A 13916-nucleotide genomic window follows, 5' to 3' on the forward strand; every position below is an offset into this window, starting at 1 on the left:
AAACAAAAACAAAACAAACAAGCAAAACAATAACAACGAAACACTAGAACAAGATGACCTAAAGTCAACAGAAAAAGAAATCACTAGAAATGGACCATTAGATGATACAGGTATAAAAATTAGGGGACCAGGACTTTATAGCAGCTATTATAACATAATCATGAACTTAAATTAACATGGTCATAATAAACAAGTATAAGGGGAGATTTCAGAAGGAGGAGAACATTTAAAGATAACAAATAGACTTCAATTCTGAAGGTTGTCCTTGTATTTAGTTGATGGTTTCCTTAGATGTACAAAAACTTTTTTCTTTTTTTTTTGTGTGTGTCCCTTGCCTGAGGAAATACATCAGAAAAAATATTATTTTTTTGCTCAGACATGAGCAATGTCTGAGATTTTACTGCCTATATTTTCTTCTAGGATTTTTATGGCTTGGGATTTAACATTTAAGTCTTTAATCCATTTTGAATTTACTCTTGTGTGAGGCATTAGATGAAGATCTAATTTTATTTTCTGCATGTGCCTATTCCATAAAATACATCATTGGTATCTTGGAGAGGTTACATTGAATCTATAGATTGCATTGAATCTATATATGGGTAGTCTGGTCATTTTAATGATGTTAATTTTTCCTGTCCACGAATATGATATGTGCTTCCATTCATTTGTATCTTCTTCAATTTCTTTCTTCAGGGTCTTATAATTTTACAAGTACAGGTCTTTTACATCCTTGGTTAGATTTATTCTTAGCCATTTTATTCTTTATGAAGTAATTGTGAATGAGATTGTTATCTTAATTTTCCTTTTTGATAATTCATTTTTGGCATATAAAAATGCGATATTCACCAATTCATTTGATAAGGGGTTACTATCCAAAATATATAAAGAACTCATAAAAGTCAACACCAAAAATGAAACAAAACAAAACAAAAACCCCAAACAATTAATTTAAAAAATGGGCACATGACCTGAACAGACACTTCTCCAAAGAGGACATAAAAATGGCCAATGGACATTTGAATAGATGCTCAGTATCACTAATCATCAGAGAAATTCAAATTAAAACAACATCACCTCACACCAGTCAGACTAGCTACTAGCAATAAATCAACAAACAGCAAGTACCGGTGAGAAAGCAGAGAAAGGGGCAGCATTCTACACTGTTGGTGGGAATTCAGAGCAGAGCAACCACTGTGGAAAGCAGTATGGAGATACATCAAAGATATTAATAATGGAACTGTCTTTTGATCCAGTGATCCCACTTCTGGGAATATATCCAAAGAGACCCAAAACATTAATTTGAAAGAACATAAGCACCAATAAGTTTATTGCAGCATTATTTACAATTCCTGAGATATGGAAGAAGGCCAAGTGTCTACCATTAGATGAGTGGATAAAATAGCTAGGGGACATGTATACAATGGAATACTACTTGCCCATTAAAAAAGAAAAAAAATGTCCTCTGTGACAGTATGGATGGACCTGGAGAACATTATGCTAAAGTGAAATAAGCCAGTCAGGGAAAGACAAACACCATATGATTTCCCTCAATGCAGAATCTAATGAACAAACTGAACTAACAAGTAAAACAGAGATAGATCCATAGATAGAGAGCAGGCTGACAGTTATGAGGGGTTTTAGTGGGTGGAGGGATTGAGCAAAATTGAAAAAGGACTTATGGACATGGTCATGGACGGCAGTGTGGTGATTGCAGGGGCAAGGGGGAAGAGGGGATAAGTATTAATGGGAAAAATACAATAAAACAGAAGAAGAAATAAAAATAAAAGATAATAAATGGAAATAATAGAACAGAAAAGTGTATTGTATGAAATAAATAATTCACAGGATACCTCCACGTCTGCACATGAAATAACAAGTATGAACATGAAATCACATGGTTAGCAAGTATAAAACTAGGCAAAATATATAAAACAAAAGGTCAGGATTGTGAGAAAAGGGAAATAAACAAGATTAATCTTACCATATCATCACTTTCTGTCTGGAGACGGTTTAAAGCACAACCATAATAATGTTTTAGTTTACATGTTGGCATTTATTACATGTTTATAAATAAATGGCATAACGACAGCAAAAATGGAAGAAAGAAAAATGAAATTATATTTTCTAAGACCCTTATAAGCACATCCTGGGTGAATTATTAAAGAGGTATACTGAGTGATCCAATAATGGACATAAAATATAATATTAAAGTTTTTAAAAAGATTTTATTTATTTTTAGAGAGAGAGGAAGGGGAGGAGAAAGAAAGTGAGAGAAACATCAATGTGTGGTTGTCTCTCATGTGTCCCCTACAAGGGACCTGGCCTGCAACCCAGGCATGTGCCCTGACTGGGAATCGAACCAGTGACCCTTTGGTTCACAGGCCTGTGCTCAATCCACTGAGCTACACCAGTCAGGGCTATTAAAGGTTTTTAATTCACCCAAATAATTAAAATTAATTCTTGATAAAAATATTAATTAAAATTAATTCTTAGGATGAATTATAATTAAAGGGCTATTAATTCATCTGTAAGGTACAAAGTTTGACAGAAAATAAATAGTGAGAAAATAATTGTAAACTCAACCACAATAAATGAATTGCCTTAAAGATAATAGTCTAAAGGCAAAGATTGTCATATTGGATAAGAGAGAAGATCAAACTATATACATATATATACATATACATATGTGTGTATATATATATATAGTTATACACACACATTAAATACAGAGAATGGAAGTTAAAATGAAAGGATAAAAAAAACAAACCAAGTAAACATGAGATGATGTGGCTATACTAATATCAGAGAAAGTATATACTCTGATATCTCTTCAGATCACATAAATCTTTTGCCTTTTAATATCAGAGAAAGTAGATTTCAGGTGGAGAAGGTTGGGGGGATAAATGGTGATGGACAGAGACTTGACTTGGAATGGTAAATGCACAATAAATACAGTGTACAGAAGATGTGTTGTGGAATTTTGCACCTGAAATTTGTATAATTTTGTTAACCAGTGTCACCCTAGTAAACTCTATAAAATAATAAAATAATAAAATAAAATAAAATGCCATATTCATACAACACACATTAACAAACTTTGGTGTTAAATTAAATTATAAACCAGTAATTAAAAGCTACCTGGAAAATCTCAAAATGTTAGGAAATTTATCTGTGCACTTCTAAATAATTTCTGTATAACAACAGAAATCCTTAGGGAAAGTAAAAAGCATTTTCAACTAACTCTTGAACAATAATTAAATAAGTCTAAAAAAAAAGAAATTATTTTGTTGAAACAGAGATAGTCTATCAAATTGAGGGAAGGAAAAAGAAAACATCTTAAAACATCAAAAATACTACATTATTTAAATTTTATTGTACTGAGGGAAGAAAATAAATGAGTAAATATAGAATTATACTAAAACAATTATCTTTTTCTTCCCACCAACATGCCAGCCAATTAATAATTGATACTTATTTCCAACCTACATTTTGTGAATTCAGTGAGAGATACTATCTTCTGTTAAACAAAATAAGTTTATTAGCAGATTAAAGAGAAAAAAATTAGAAAAAATAACTATAATAAATAAAAAATAACTCATCAAAAGTTATGTTAAAGTTATTTAGCAAAAGTTATTAAGGCAAAACAAAATATCAGAAGTTACAAGATTCAGTTGAAGAAGTGCTTAGAGGGAAATTTATCCCTTTGGAGAGAAATTTATTACTTTAAATATTCATATTAGAAGAAAGTCCAAATAATTGATTTAAGTTTCTATCTTAAGAAGCAACATAAAAGTAAGCAGAACAAATAGCAGAAATTGATTAATTACAAAACAAATTAATAAAACTAACGAAGTCAAAAGTTTGTACCTTGAGAAGAATTTTAAATTTCCACATCCTCGTCCAGACTGATTAAAATTAGAGATGAGGAGGGTGAGAACAACAAAAAAAGCAGAAGGAAGAAAAGGAGTAAACATAATAGTCTTCAGTATATAAGAATAAAAGAGGTGGTATAATTACACACCTTGCAAACATTACAATTAAAAAGAATATAAATAATGATATACTGAAGGTAAGCATGTGCTAAAAATTTAAATACTTAGGTGGATAAAGCAGATTCATTGGTGAGCACAACCCCAAAATCCATTTACCACAACCAATGCAGAAGAAATAAAAATCCCAAATTAGTGTACATTCATAAAAATACAGTAAACTCTAGGGACAGATACCATCACTGAATTCTAGGAAGCATTTAAGGAAGAAATAATACCAGGCCTGACAAAAACTTTTGCAAAATATAGAGGAGGAAGGACTATATCTCAATGCATTTCATCAAGCTAGCAACTCTGACTCCAAAACCTGACAAACACATTAGAAGACAAGAAAACTGCAAATCAATATTCCTCATGAGCAGATGCAACATTCTCTACAAAATATTAACAAATCAGATCCAGTAATATCTGCAAAAAGCATAATATATTCTGACAAAATGGGATTTACTCCGGGAATGTAAAGTTTATTTACCTTTGAAATCATTCAACAGAATTTATCATATTAGCAAAAAAAGGAGAAAGAAAACAAATTACCCAAATATACCCAGAAAAAGTATTTCATAACTATTAAAATAAATAAGAAGTTAATAATGTGATATCAGAGCAATACATAAAATTAAACATATATATATAATATAGAATATTTGAAAAAATTTTATAAATCCACTTAGTGTAAAAAAATCAAATACTAGGAAAAATGTTTACCACAACTGTACACTGAAAACTACAAAATATTGTTGAGAGGAAATAAAGGTAGAAAATGGAGATGTGTATCATGTTTCCAGAGAAAAATATTCAATATCAAAATGCTTAATCTCTCCAATTTGATGTATAGATTCACTGTGTTTTCAATAAACAATTCCAACATATATAGAAACTGGCAAGCTGATTTGAAAAGTGTATGAAATAGCAGGTCTGGAATAGCCAAAACAATTTTGCAGAAGAAAATGATGGAGTATTTACATTAGCAATCTCACTTCTATAAACTTAACAGTAATTGAGATAGTGGTTTGGCAGATGGATAGGCATACAAAGAAATGGAACAGCATAGAATATCTAGGAATGGATCCACACAAATATGGTCAGCTGGGGAAAGAAAAGTCAATAAATGATGCAGACACAATTTGATACATATTTGGAAATAAATAAGCCTCAGCCCTAAAACCGCATGTAATTACTTGAAGATGCATTATAGACCCAAGCATAAAAGTTAAAATTATAAAGCTTGTAAAAGAAAATATAAGAAAATGTCTTTACTAGCTAGATATAAGATATAATATCTTAGAAAGCACTAAACATGAAAAAAGAGTTTGATAAACTATAGTTCACTAAAATCCAAAACTGTTGTTCTACAAAACATTTATTAAAAATAAATATACAAGTCACAGATAAACACAAAAAATTGCAATACAGATACATAACAAAGAATTTGTATGCAGAATGGTTGTAAACTCCTTTTAATCAGTAAAAGAGACAAACATGATTTTAAAAAGTCAAATATAGAAATTTTATAAAAGAGAGTATATGAATATCCAATACACATGCATGAAGCTGTTCAGCATCATTAGTTATGAAAGAAAAGTGAAAGGACGTATTTTTTTACACTTAAGAGAATGGCTAAAATTATGGACTGGCAACATCAAGTATTGGTGACAATGTAGAAATACTGGAAGAATTATTGTTTGCTAGTAAGAGTAAAAAATTATACAATTTGAAAAAAGTGTTTAAAGTCTCTTATAGACTCAAAGTATATCAATCCTATTACCCAGCCATTCCACTTCTAGATATTTCTCCAAAAGAAATTAAAAAATATGTCCTCAAAATAGCTTACACAAGAATATTCATTACTGAAGAGAAAAATAAACAAAATATGATATATTTGTACAAATTAATACTTCTCAAAAATGAAATATATGAATTGCGTAATATATTGGGTGAATTTTAAAGACATGTTTAGTGAAATAAGCCATATGTAAAATATTATATTCTGTACTATTTAACTTATATATATCTCAAAAACAAGCAAACATCCATAATGATAGGATTCTGTAATAATAATAGTAGATTTAATATAAATTTCTTCTTTGGGATATTTTATTCAGATTACAAAGTTTCTTTTGTGTTACTCACCAATTATTATTTGTTGCGGTTCACTTTTTACTCCAACCCCTGCACTGGTACTAGCTGCAACCTCTACTCGGTATTGAACACCTGGGAATAATCCACCAATTATTACAGACCGAATGGCTGCATCCACACTTTTGTTGATATGAAATCGTGTTTCATTCCCTAGACACCAGATCTATAAAAGATGCAAAATGAATAACAAAAGAAGATAAAATGATCCTTTCTGGTAATTAGATGAATATAATAGATTTTTTTTTGTTAGTAGTGATTAGTCTACTATCTAGGCTTATAGAAGTATTTGTAATTGACACTTTTAAAGCCCGATTTCTGCAGTCTATATGTGTGTCTTAAGGGAAGAACAATTAGGAAAGCTGTGGCTATGCCATGTTCCTTTATATCTGATAATGAACACTGCATGCTCATAACACAGTAATTCCCTTAATGCCTTCAGAAAGTGGTCCCTGGTTTAAAACAGCATTTGCATATGGATTAAAACATAAATTCTTCTGCTTAATTTATGTATCAAAATTTATTATATGCATAATCTATTAAAATATGGTGATTATGAGTTGTAATATTCCAAGTATGTAGGTGCATATCTAAGTAATTTATATTTCATTTAAGAAAATATTAACTTACACAGAAGTAGTTAAAAAGATTAATTGACTTAAGTTATAGGTATTGACTGAGATGAAATTAAAGTGAATATTTACATTGACAGTAATAAATCTTCATATTGATCAATGTATACACACACACACACATGCCTGAGAGCAAAGTGGTGGCAAGTCTTTAAACACTGCTATGAGGAAAGCTGGACTTTTACTTCAAGTGAAAAACTTTAAGGCATACTTTCTCCTGGGATATGGGGATCTGCTTTGGTACAACGTGTTGTAAAACAAATGGTACTGTGTATGCATATCTGTGTTCCTGTTAAATAGTGTTTCATATTATGAACATACAAGGAACACACAGGGTTGTTTTCTGAAATAGATAAGTTCCTAAAAACATTTCTTTAAAATGATTCCTGTGAATTATATATGACTTTGATTTACACTATACTTGTGTTATTAATGAAGGAATAGTTAGTCCTTAACTAAATATATATTTTATTACCAAACTATGATAATCTCATACAAGTGAGACAGTGTATAATTTATGACCCAAATTATCATGCTGTAAAAAGAAATCAATTATTAAGTAAATGAAAGTTTAGGATATTTAGTCCCAGATGACACAAAACTAAAATCTTAACCTTATTAAAACATACATATACACACAAAGACACACCACACCATTATTCTTGCTCTTAAAACAACATATCCAAACACTTGTAAAACTTTAGAATCTACATAATTATCTCATTTTAAAGCAACTTATTCTTATATTTGTTATACACATGTCATTATAATGTGATGGGATTAATTTTAAAAGCTTATGCACATTCTTCACATTTGTTTCAGTAAGTTAAACATTAATTTAAGAAAAATTTATTTTAAATTTATGATTTTTTTCTTAGATATAATTTAATTGACTCTGCCATATTTTCAGTTAAATAAGTCAGCTTAATTTCACCTGCCAACTGCTAACTTCTGAAGTAAAGTAGGGTGTCTACATTTCTATTCTAATAGACCAATACAGTATATTTTTGTTAGAATTATGCATGTATTTATTAATAACAAAAATCATTGTTTTACATTTTTGCAAGGTTGAATGAAGAGGTGTTTTCCTCTCCCATAAGGTCTAATAACATCACCTAATCAGAATCTCAAAGTTTTCATCTTCTGTCTCTTAAGCTCCAATGATGAAGTGAAAAATGGATATATACTCTCTCTAAATACAGCTCGTCCAATTGAAAAATTAGATAATCCACCAATTTTTTGTAATGCATTTTTTTTTCAAAAAATTTTTAATGGCCTCTTTTTTTTGAGTGAAATATTTTTACAAAACTGAAGTAAACTGACAAAAACAGAACTTAGAGCAGGAATTGGTGCTGCACATCTTCCTATTACAGCCTGAGTCTCTAAACCCCTGAAGCATCTTTTTCTGAGAACACAATTTAAAAAATGCTGCTAGAGGGCATGTTACACAGAAATCTAATAACAAAATACCACTCCACTGTCGTGGTTTAATTGCGCCACTGAGTTTGTGTTATCTCTGACTTTAGACTTATGTTCTAATCCCCTGTCCATTTGTTTCTTGACCTGTCATGAAAAGGTATAAAAATTAATTTACACTCAAATTCAAGAAGAGGAACATTAGAGATGTGCCCCTCCACATGAACCTGAGGCTTCTTTGGAAACTGGAAACCTTTCTGTAGGAGCCTTCCTTCTTCACGCAGGCCCTACCTTGTATTCTTGGATAATTCCATTCTGATGATCCGGAGGGGGAGGATCCCAGGAAACACTAATGCTTGTGCTATTGTGGCTTCCAACTGTCAGCACCGTGACAGACTGTGGAGGGGCACTTGGGGCTGCACAGGAAGTAATTAGAATAAACACAAACTGTAAGTCTTGGTGTGCATCCATGCTCATGCAGAATCTGAGTGTGAAGACAAGATGCATGAGGTTCTGGCTTTCAGCAGTTCTAAATGTGCAATGTAGTTTTTATAAAAATATCTTTCACATATAATGGATGGATTTAAAGTAAACACAATAGCTGTGATAATAGGAACTGAATAATAAATTTAACAGCTAGCATTCTACTCTGTACCCAGCAGAGAGCTCAGTGTCAGATTTAATTCTCACAATAACTTCAGGAAGTAAGAGCAACTCTTATCTCAGCTCTACAGATAAGAAAAAGAAAGTCTACTGCAAGAGGTTGAGTTGCACAAGGTAGAGCTTGGACACAGTGTGTCTGATTCTAGAACTTTGATTCTTTTGACTCTAGTAGGCTCTTTCTGAAAAAGAAAAACAACAAACAAAACAAAACACTGTTGTACAAAATATTCTGAGATGCTTTGTTCCCAAATTTTATCAGCCATTATTTCTGAGTGGTGGCATTATTGACATCCTTTTTCTTTCATTTTAGTTTGAGTTTAACAAATAAAAACAGAAACATAGTTATAAATATTAGCAACAAAAAATACTTGTGTTTTCATATTGAAAAACATACTTGACTGCTATAAATTGACTCATAATTGAAGCTTTCAGACTTGTTTTATATTGATGGCTCAGGAATTTTGAAGATATAAATGAAAACAGTGCTTGTTAGGTCAAATGTGCCATGGACATATTTTAATTTCTTACATTCTCTTCCTTTGTGATTTCTCCTGTAATCATACTGAGAAAAAGTAAATGAGGAAAACTGTCTGATTTGAGACTGCAGCTTCTCTCATACAGTGTATCTGAGAGCTAACACACACTAATGTTCCTGGAAAACATCAATTTTCAGTGAATCTCTGAGTTTAAACCAAAGGGGAAAAAAATGAGTATCAAGGTACTAAGAATTCAAACACAATTCAAAGGGTTATTATGTAAGATGGTCAATGTTTTCACAATGCTACACAGGTTAGCCCTTTGAACATACACACGACTGAAGTGTAAAAGACATTCACAAACCCATCAATACTCTCCCACATTTGGTAAACCTGTCATGACATACTTCACTGAGGTACGACCATATTTGCATTCAGATACAGGCACACACAGACCACACACAGCCCCACCCTTCACTACTCCTCTGTGTGATAATATTGCCCCCAAATATGGCATGATGACATAAATCTAACCATCTGTCAACCAGTTTTGAAGTTATTAAGTGGCCTGCGTTGAAAAATAACTTCGGAGAACTGGATTCTCACTGGCCTTCCTGCTGGCTTGGAGAGAATGCCCTGCCTGCTCCCTGGCAGGTCAGTGGTTCCTGTGCTCAGCTCCTTTCTGGAGATGTGACAGAGCACAAATCGCCACCCATCGTTCCCCAGCACAGGCCACTTAAGTTCCATTTGTCACCTTCAGAAAGGCACAGAAATTGGAGAGGAACATACCGCGAATGCTGACAAATGTCTAATCCAGAGGAAACTTCTAAGTGCAGTAAAATGGATTTATGGAAATGCACTTCAAACATAGCATTCTGTATTGAATTACCCTGCTCATTAGTACTACAAATTTTCAACATAAAGTAAAATGTAATAGTGATGACACCATAATTAATTTTAGTCATTTTTTCTTTATGTATACTACAAGTAGATTAGCGATACCTCTAAAAACACATACTTCTGCCCAAGCCGGCTTATCACACTGTAAACGTATGTCAGGACAACATTCTCACTGTGTTGCTTATTATGATATATATATATATATATATATATATATATATATATATATATATATATATAATTTAAAAGTTCTTGGGTCAAATGTGTACATGTTAGGATGAGAAACCTATATACATTTTCTTAAGGCTGTTATACTAATTTATATAAAAATACTTAGAAAAGAGGCTTTTTGTGGAAGTTATATACATAAAATTAGTAGAAAAGCAGAAAAAGGAGGAATTTATTATACTTTGCATTATTTTTACTTTTATTACAGAATTTATTATAAGCCTCTACTTAAGTGAAGGAGACCCTAGTAAATGGACTGATTGAGACTTCCATTTATTTATTCATGTCCACCACAGGCTGCCTTTAACATGTAGGCCAGAGGAGAGGGGGAGGCGACAACACTAAGAAGAGAGCTATTGCAAACATGCAGGTGACTCCGTGAATTAGAAATGATGAGTCAGACTGGCAGAGGCCACAGGGAAGGGGACATATAAAAGACAAGGTCAGGTTTTGCTACACCAAGAAAAAGGGAAGTGACAGTGAACAGCCTATGCTCTTGAATTTCCAGTTGCTTGTCTTTTACTGAAGCCAAGTGAGCCTAATCCACATCCAAAGGTATATGAGGAAATGTTAGAATCAAATTCCAATGTGCTGAAAAACAAGATTTTGGGCGAATGTTTACTTATGAAAAATTCAAATCACTTGAATGTCTTTTTTATTTTTGAGTTGTCAGATTTTAGGGAATTCTCAGAATAAATAGAGAAAATAGCACTTGCTGGAGTCACTTTTAAAGGCTTTCTTGCTTCTCTTGTAAGCAAGATGATTAACTAGAATTTCAACAGAAATTGGTTTTGTTATCGGTTTAAATGTGGTAAATGTTGGAAATTTGAATACTGACCTTCTTCGGTAGTTCGAACTGTTTTAGATTCACTATCCATTCCTTGGAACTCATTGAAATAAGGTCGAACTTTAATTTCATAAGTCACCCCCTTTTTCAGATTGACTAAAACAGCATTTCGTTCATTTGGCACTTTAGCATCTAAATTCTGCCATGTTGACACAGCTTGCAGGCCTGAGGTTTGACGATACATCACTCGGTAGCCTTGAATAAACTGGGGCTGGCGATCAACCTGAAAAACATAGCAAAATGGTTTTGAACCCAAAGGGAAGTATTTTAGACAACATAATGGATCCATCCTCATTTCTCTTGTCCCTGTTTCCGTGCTTATCACTTATCATCTGAGTGATGCCACGGCTCTCTAATTCACATTCCTGCGTCTTACATCCTCTTCCAATTCTGAGTTCGCATTGCTTCTGTGTTATTTCCAAACTGAAGAGAGAGACAACTCCCTCTCCTGTTTGAAATGTTTCATGGTATCTAAGATACCTACTTAATTCAAATTTTTTGGATTAGCACAAAAGTCTGTCAAGATCTAGACCTGCCAATTTTTATAGCTTTATTTCTTATGTTTGTTCTTTTCCTATATTCAACATTTCTTATTTTTGTGGTTGTATATATAATGTGCTATGAGCCAGGGATTTTCTTTATTAGCCCTTTTTCATTCATTATCACCTTCACTCACTCAAAACAGTTTTTGAGTTCCTACCAACAAGCACCAGGAATTTTGCAAAAATCTGGTGATAAAAATGGAAATTGGCAAGAGTCAGTCCCTGCTCTCATGGTGTGTGGAAGCCATGTGGAAGGTGAGCGTTGTCTAATTGTAGGAGGGTATTACCAGGGGGCCCCAAAAAGAATAATCTGTAATGGGGTCCAGAACTCAGGGTGTCCAGGAAATATTAAAAATATGAAATGTCCTCACCCCCACAAGTCTAAGTTGGGGGATGGGATACATGGAGCAGGGCCATTAAGTTGTTTTGCATAGCAACAGTTTTGCAGATAACGTCTAGGACAGTCATTTAACATATCTATAACCTTTAACTAGTTTCATGGATATGTTAAATAGCTGTGACCCTGCTTTAAGTCAGGGAGAAGGGAGTGACTTCCACCCAGGATGTAACTGGGAGGCAACGCCCCCTGTTTACAGTGCCTGCATGAGAACTTGGAGATGATTGGCTCCACACCATGGGGCCACACCTGCCCAGACTCACTATGGCAGCCCAGTAAAGCTGGAAGGATATGGGAGTGCTGGCAAGTGTAGCCCATTGTAGGAGGAGTCAGAAATGGGGCTGCAGAGGAGGATTGGCGCAGGGATTTAAACCCAGACGCAGCAGTCATTGAAGAGAGAACCATGAGCTTTTGGCAGAGTGGCAACCCCTGAAGCCTTGGTGAGAGAAAAACCACGTGGCTTTGGCCAGAGTGGGGGACCATCCCCACTGCCACAGCCATGAGAAGACTCACCATTCGGCTTTAGCAGAGAACTGCCATGTGGCTTTGGCAGAGAATCACCACGTGGCTGTCTATTTATTTTCCTGAGATACAGGACCCCAGACTGGGCAAAGTGGGGAAAGAAGGACTGCATTTGTTTGTGGGTGTTTTAAGAGATTTGGGGATTTTGATAAAGATATTAAGTCATTACTCTGAAGTCTGTATACCTTGACTAAATAATTCCTTTCCTTTTCACCAATCTCTAACATGGAGAGCTGTAATTCTTTGGTGATGGGAAAGATGAACCTAGTACAGGGGGACCCCGGGAGAAGGAGGGGTCCATGTGGTAACATTGTGGGACCCCCTTCCCTGGAGGCCAGTCTGGGAAAACCATGGGAGACCATGTATGTAGTAGCTTTAAAGTAATACAACTACTTGTACATGCACAGTAAAAGCCTGCCAAAACTAGCCAGGAAGGATCTGCCCTATGAGAATAGAATCCCTCCAGCCCATGAGGTCAATCTCTGCTTGGAGTTGGCCTGCTCCCATGTTCTCTGCTATAAACTCTGGGTGTTCAGTTCAATTCTTTGTCCCAATCACCAAAAACCTGGTTACCTGTGCCCACCTGTGATGTAATCACCCACACAGTGTTCAAGTTTCAGCCAAAACAAACACATGTAGGTAAGTGTCATGATCCAGATGGACAAGGAGATAAGAAAGTCTAGAGTGGAGAGGAAGTTGACTGAATCAGGAAGGGAGGATGAAGTTTGCCTGAAGAACAGTGCTGAGATCTACAAGGACAGCAGGATTCACTTAGTGGACAAAGAGCAGGAACAACATGTGTATAACATGTTGGTGGGGGAAGCATAAAGAGACTTCCTGTTGATGGGGGAAGCATCTGAGAGACTAAAAGTTGTAGAGCTAAAGTTTGTAGCCATCGATAAATATTAAGGTCTTTAATTCATTTACCAGTAGTCCCACTACTGGCACAATTTGACAGCTTTCAGATCTTTTTATTCATTTAGTGCATAGAGGATAAGCAGCTGTTTTTAAATGAAAATCTGAGATTTTAAATCTGAAAACTCATATCAAATAGAAAATTGAAAGTTTTTTGTCTACTCATAAAAACAAAAATGAATACATAAAATGT

The 13916-nt window shown here is 33.8% G+C and overlaps 1 protein-coding gene across 1 annotated transcript in view; it reads right to left on the reverse strand.

Moving 5' to 3' along the window:
• ROBO2 (roundabout guidance receptor 2) overlaps nt 1-13916 on the reverse strand; it is a 598390-nt gene that overhangs the window by 64755 nt on the left and 519719 nt on the right. Inside the window, exons 15-17 of the mRNA XM_053667263.1 lie at nt 11339-11570; nt 8525-8649; nt 6180-6351 (exon numbers count right to left, since the gene is read on the reverse strand). Of these exons, the coding sequence (XP_053523238.1) occupies nt 6180-6351; nt 8525-8649; nt 11339-11570 (529 nt within the window). The remainder of the gene's footprint in view (nt 1-6179; nt 6352-8524; nt 8650-11338; nt 11571-13916) is intronic.

The sequence above is a fragment of the Artibeus jamaicensis genome, unplaced genomic scaffold (assembly GCF_021234435.1).
Source record: "Artibeus jamaicensis isolate MK-2021 breed Jamaican fruit bat unplaced genomic scaffold, CSHL_Jam_final contig_466, whole genome shotgun sequence".
Taxonomy (NCBI): domain Eukaryota; kingdom Metazoa; phylum Chordata; class Mammalia; order Chiroptera; family Phyllostomidae; genus Artibeus; species Artibeus jamaicensis.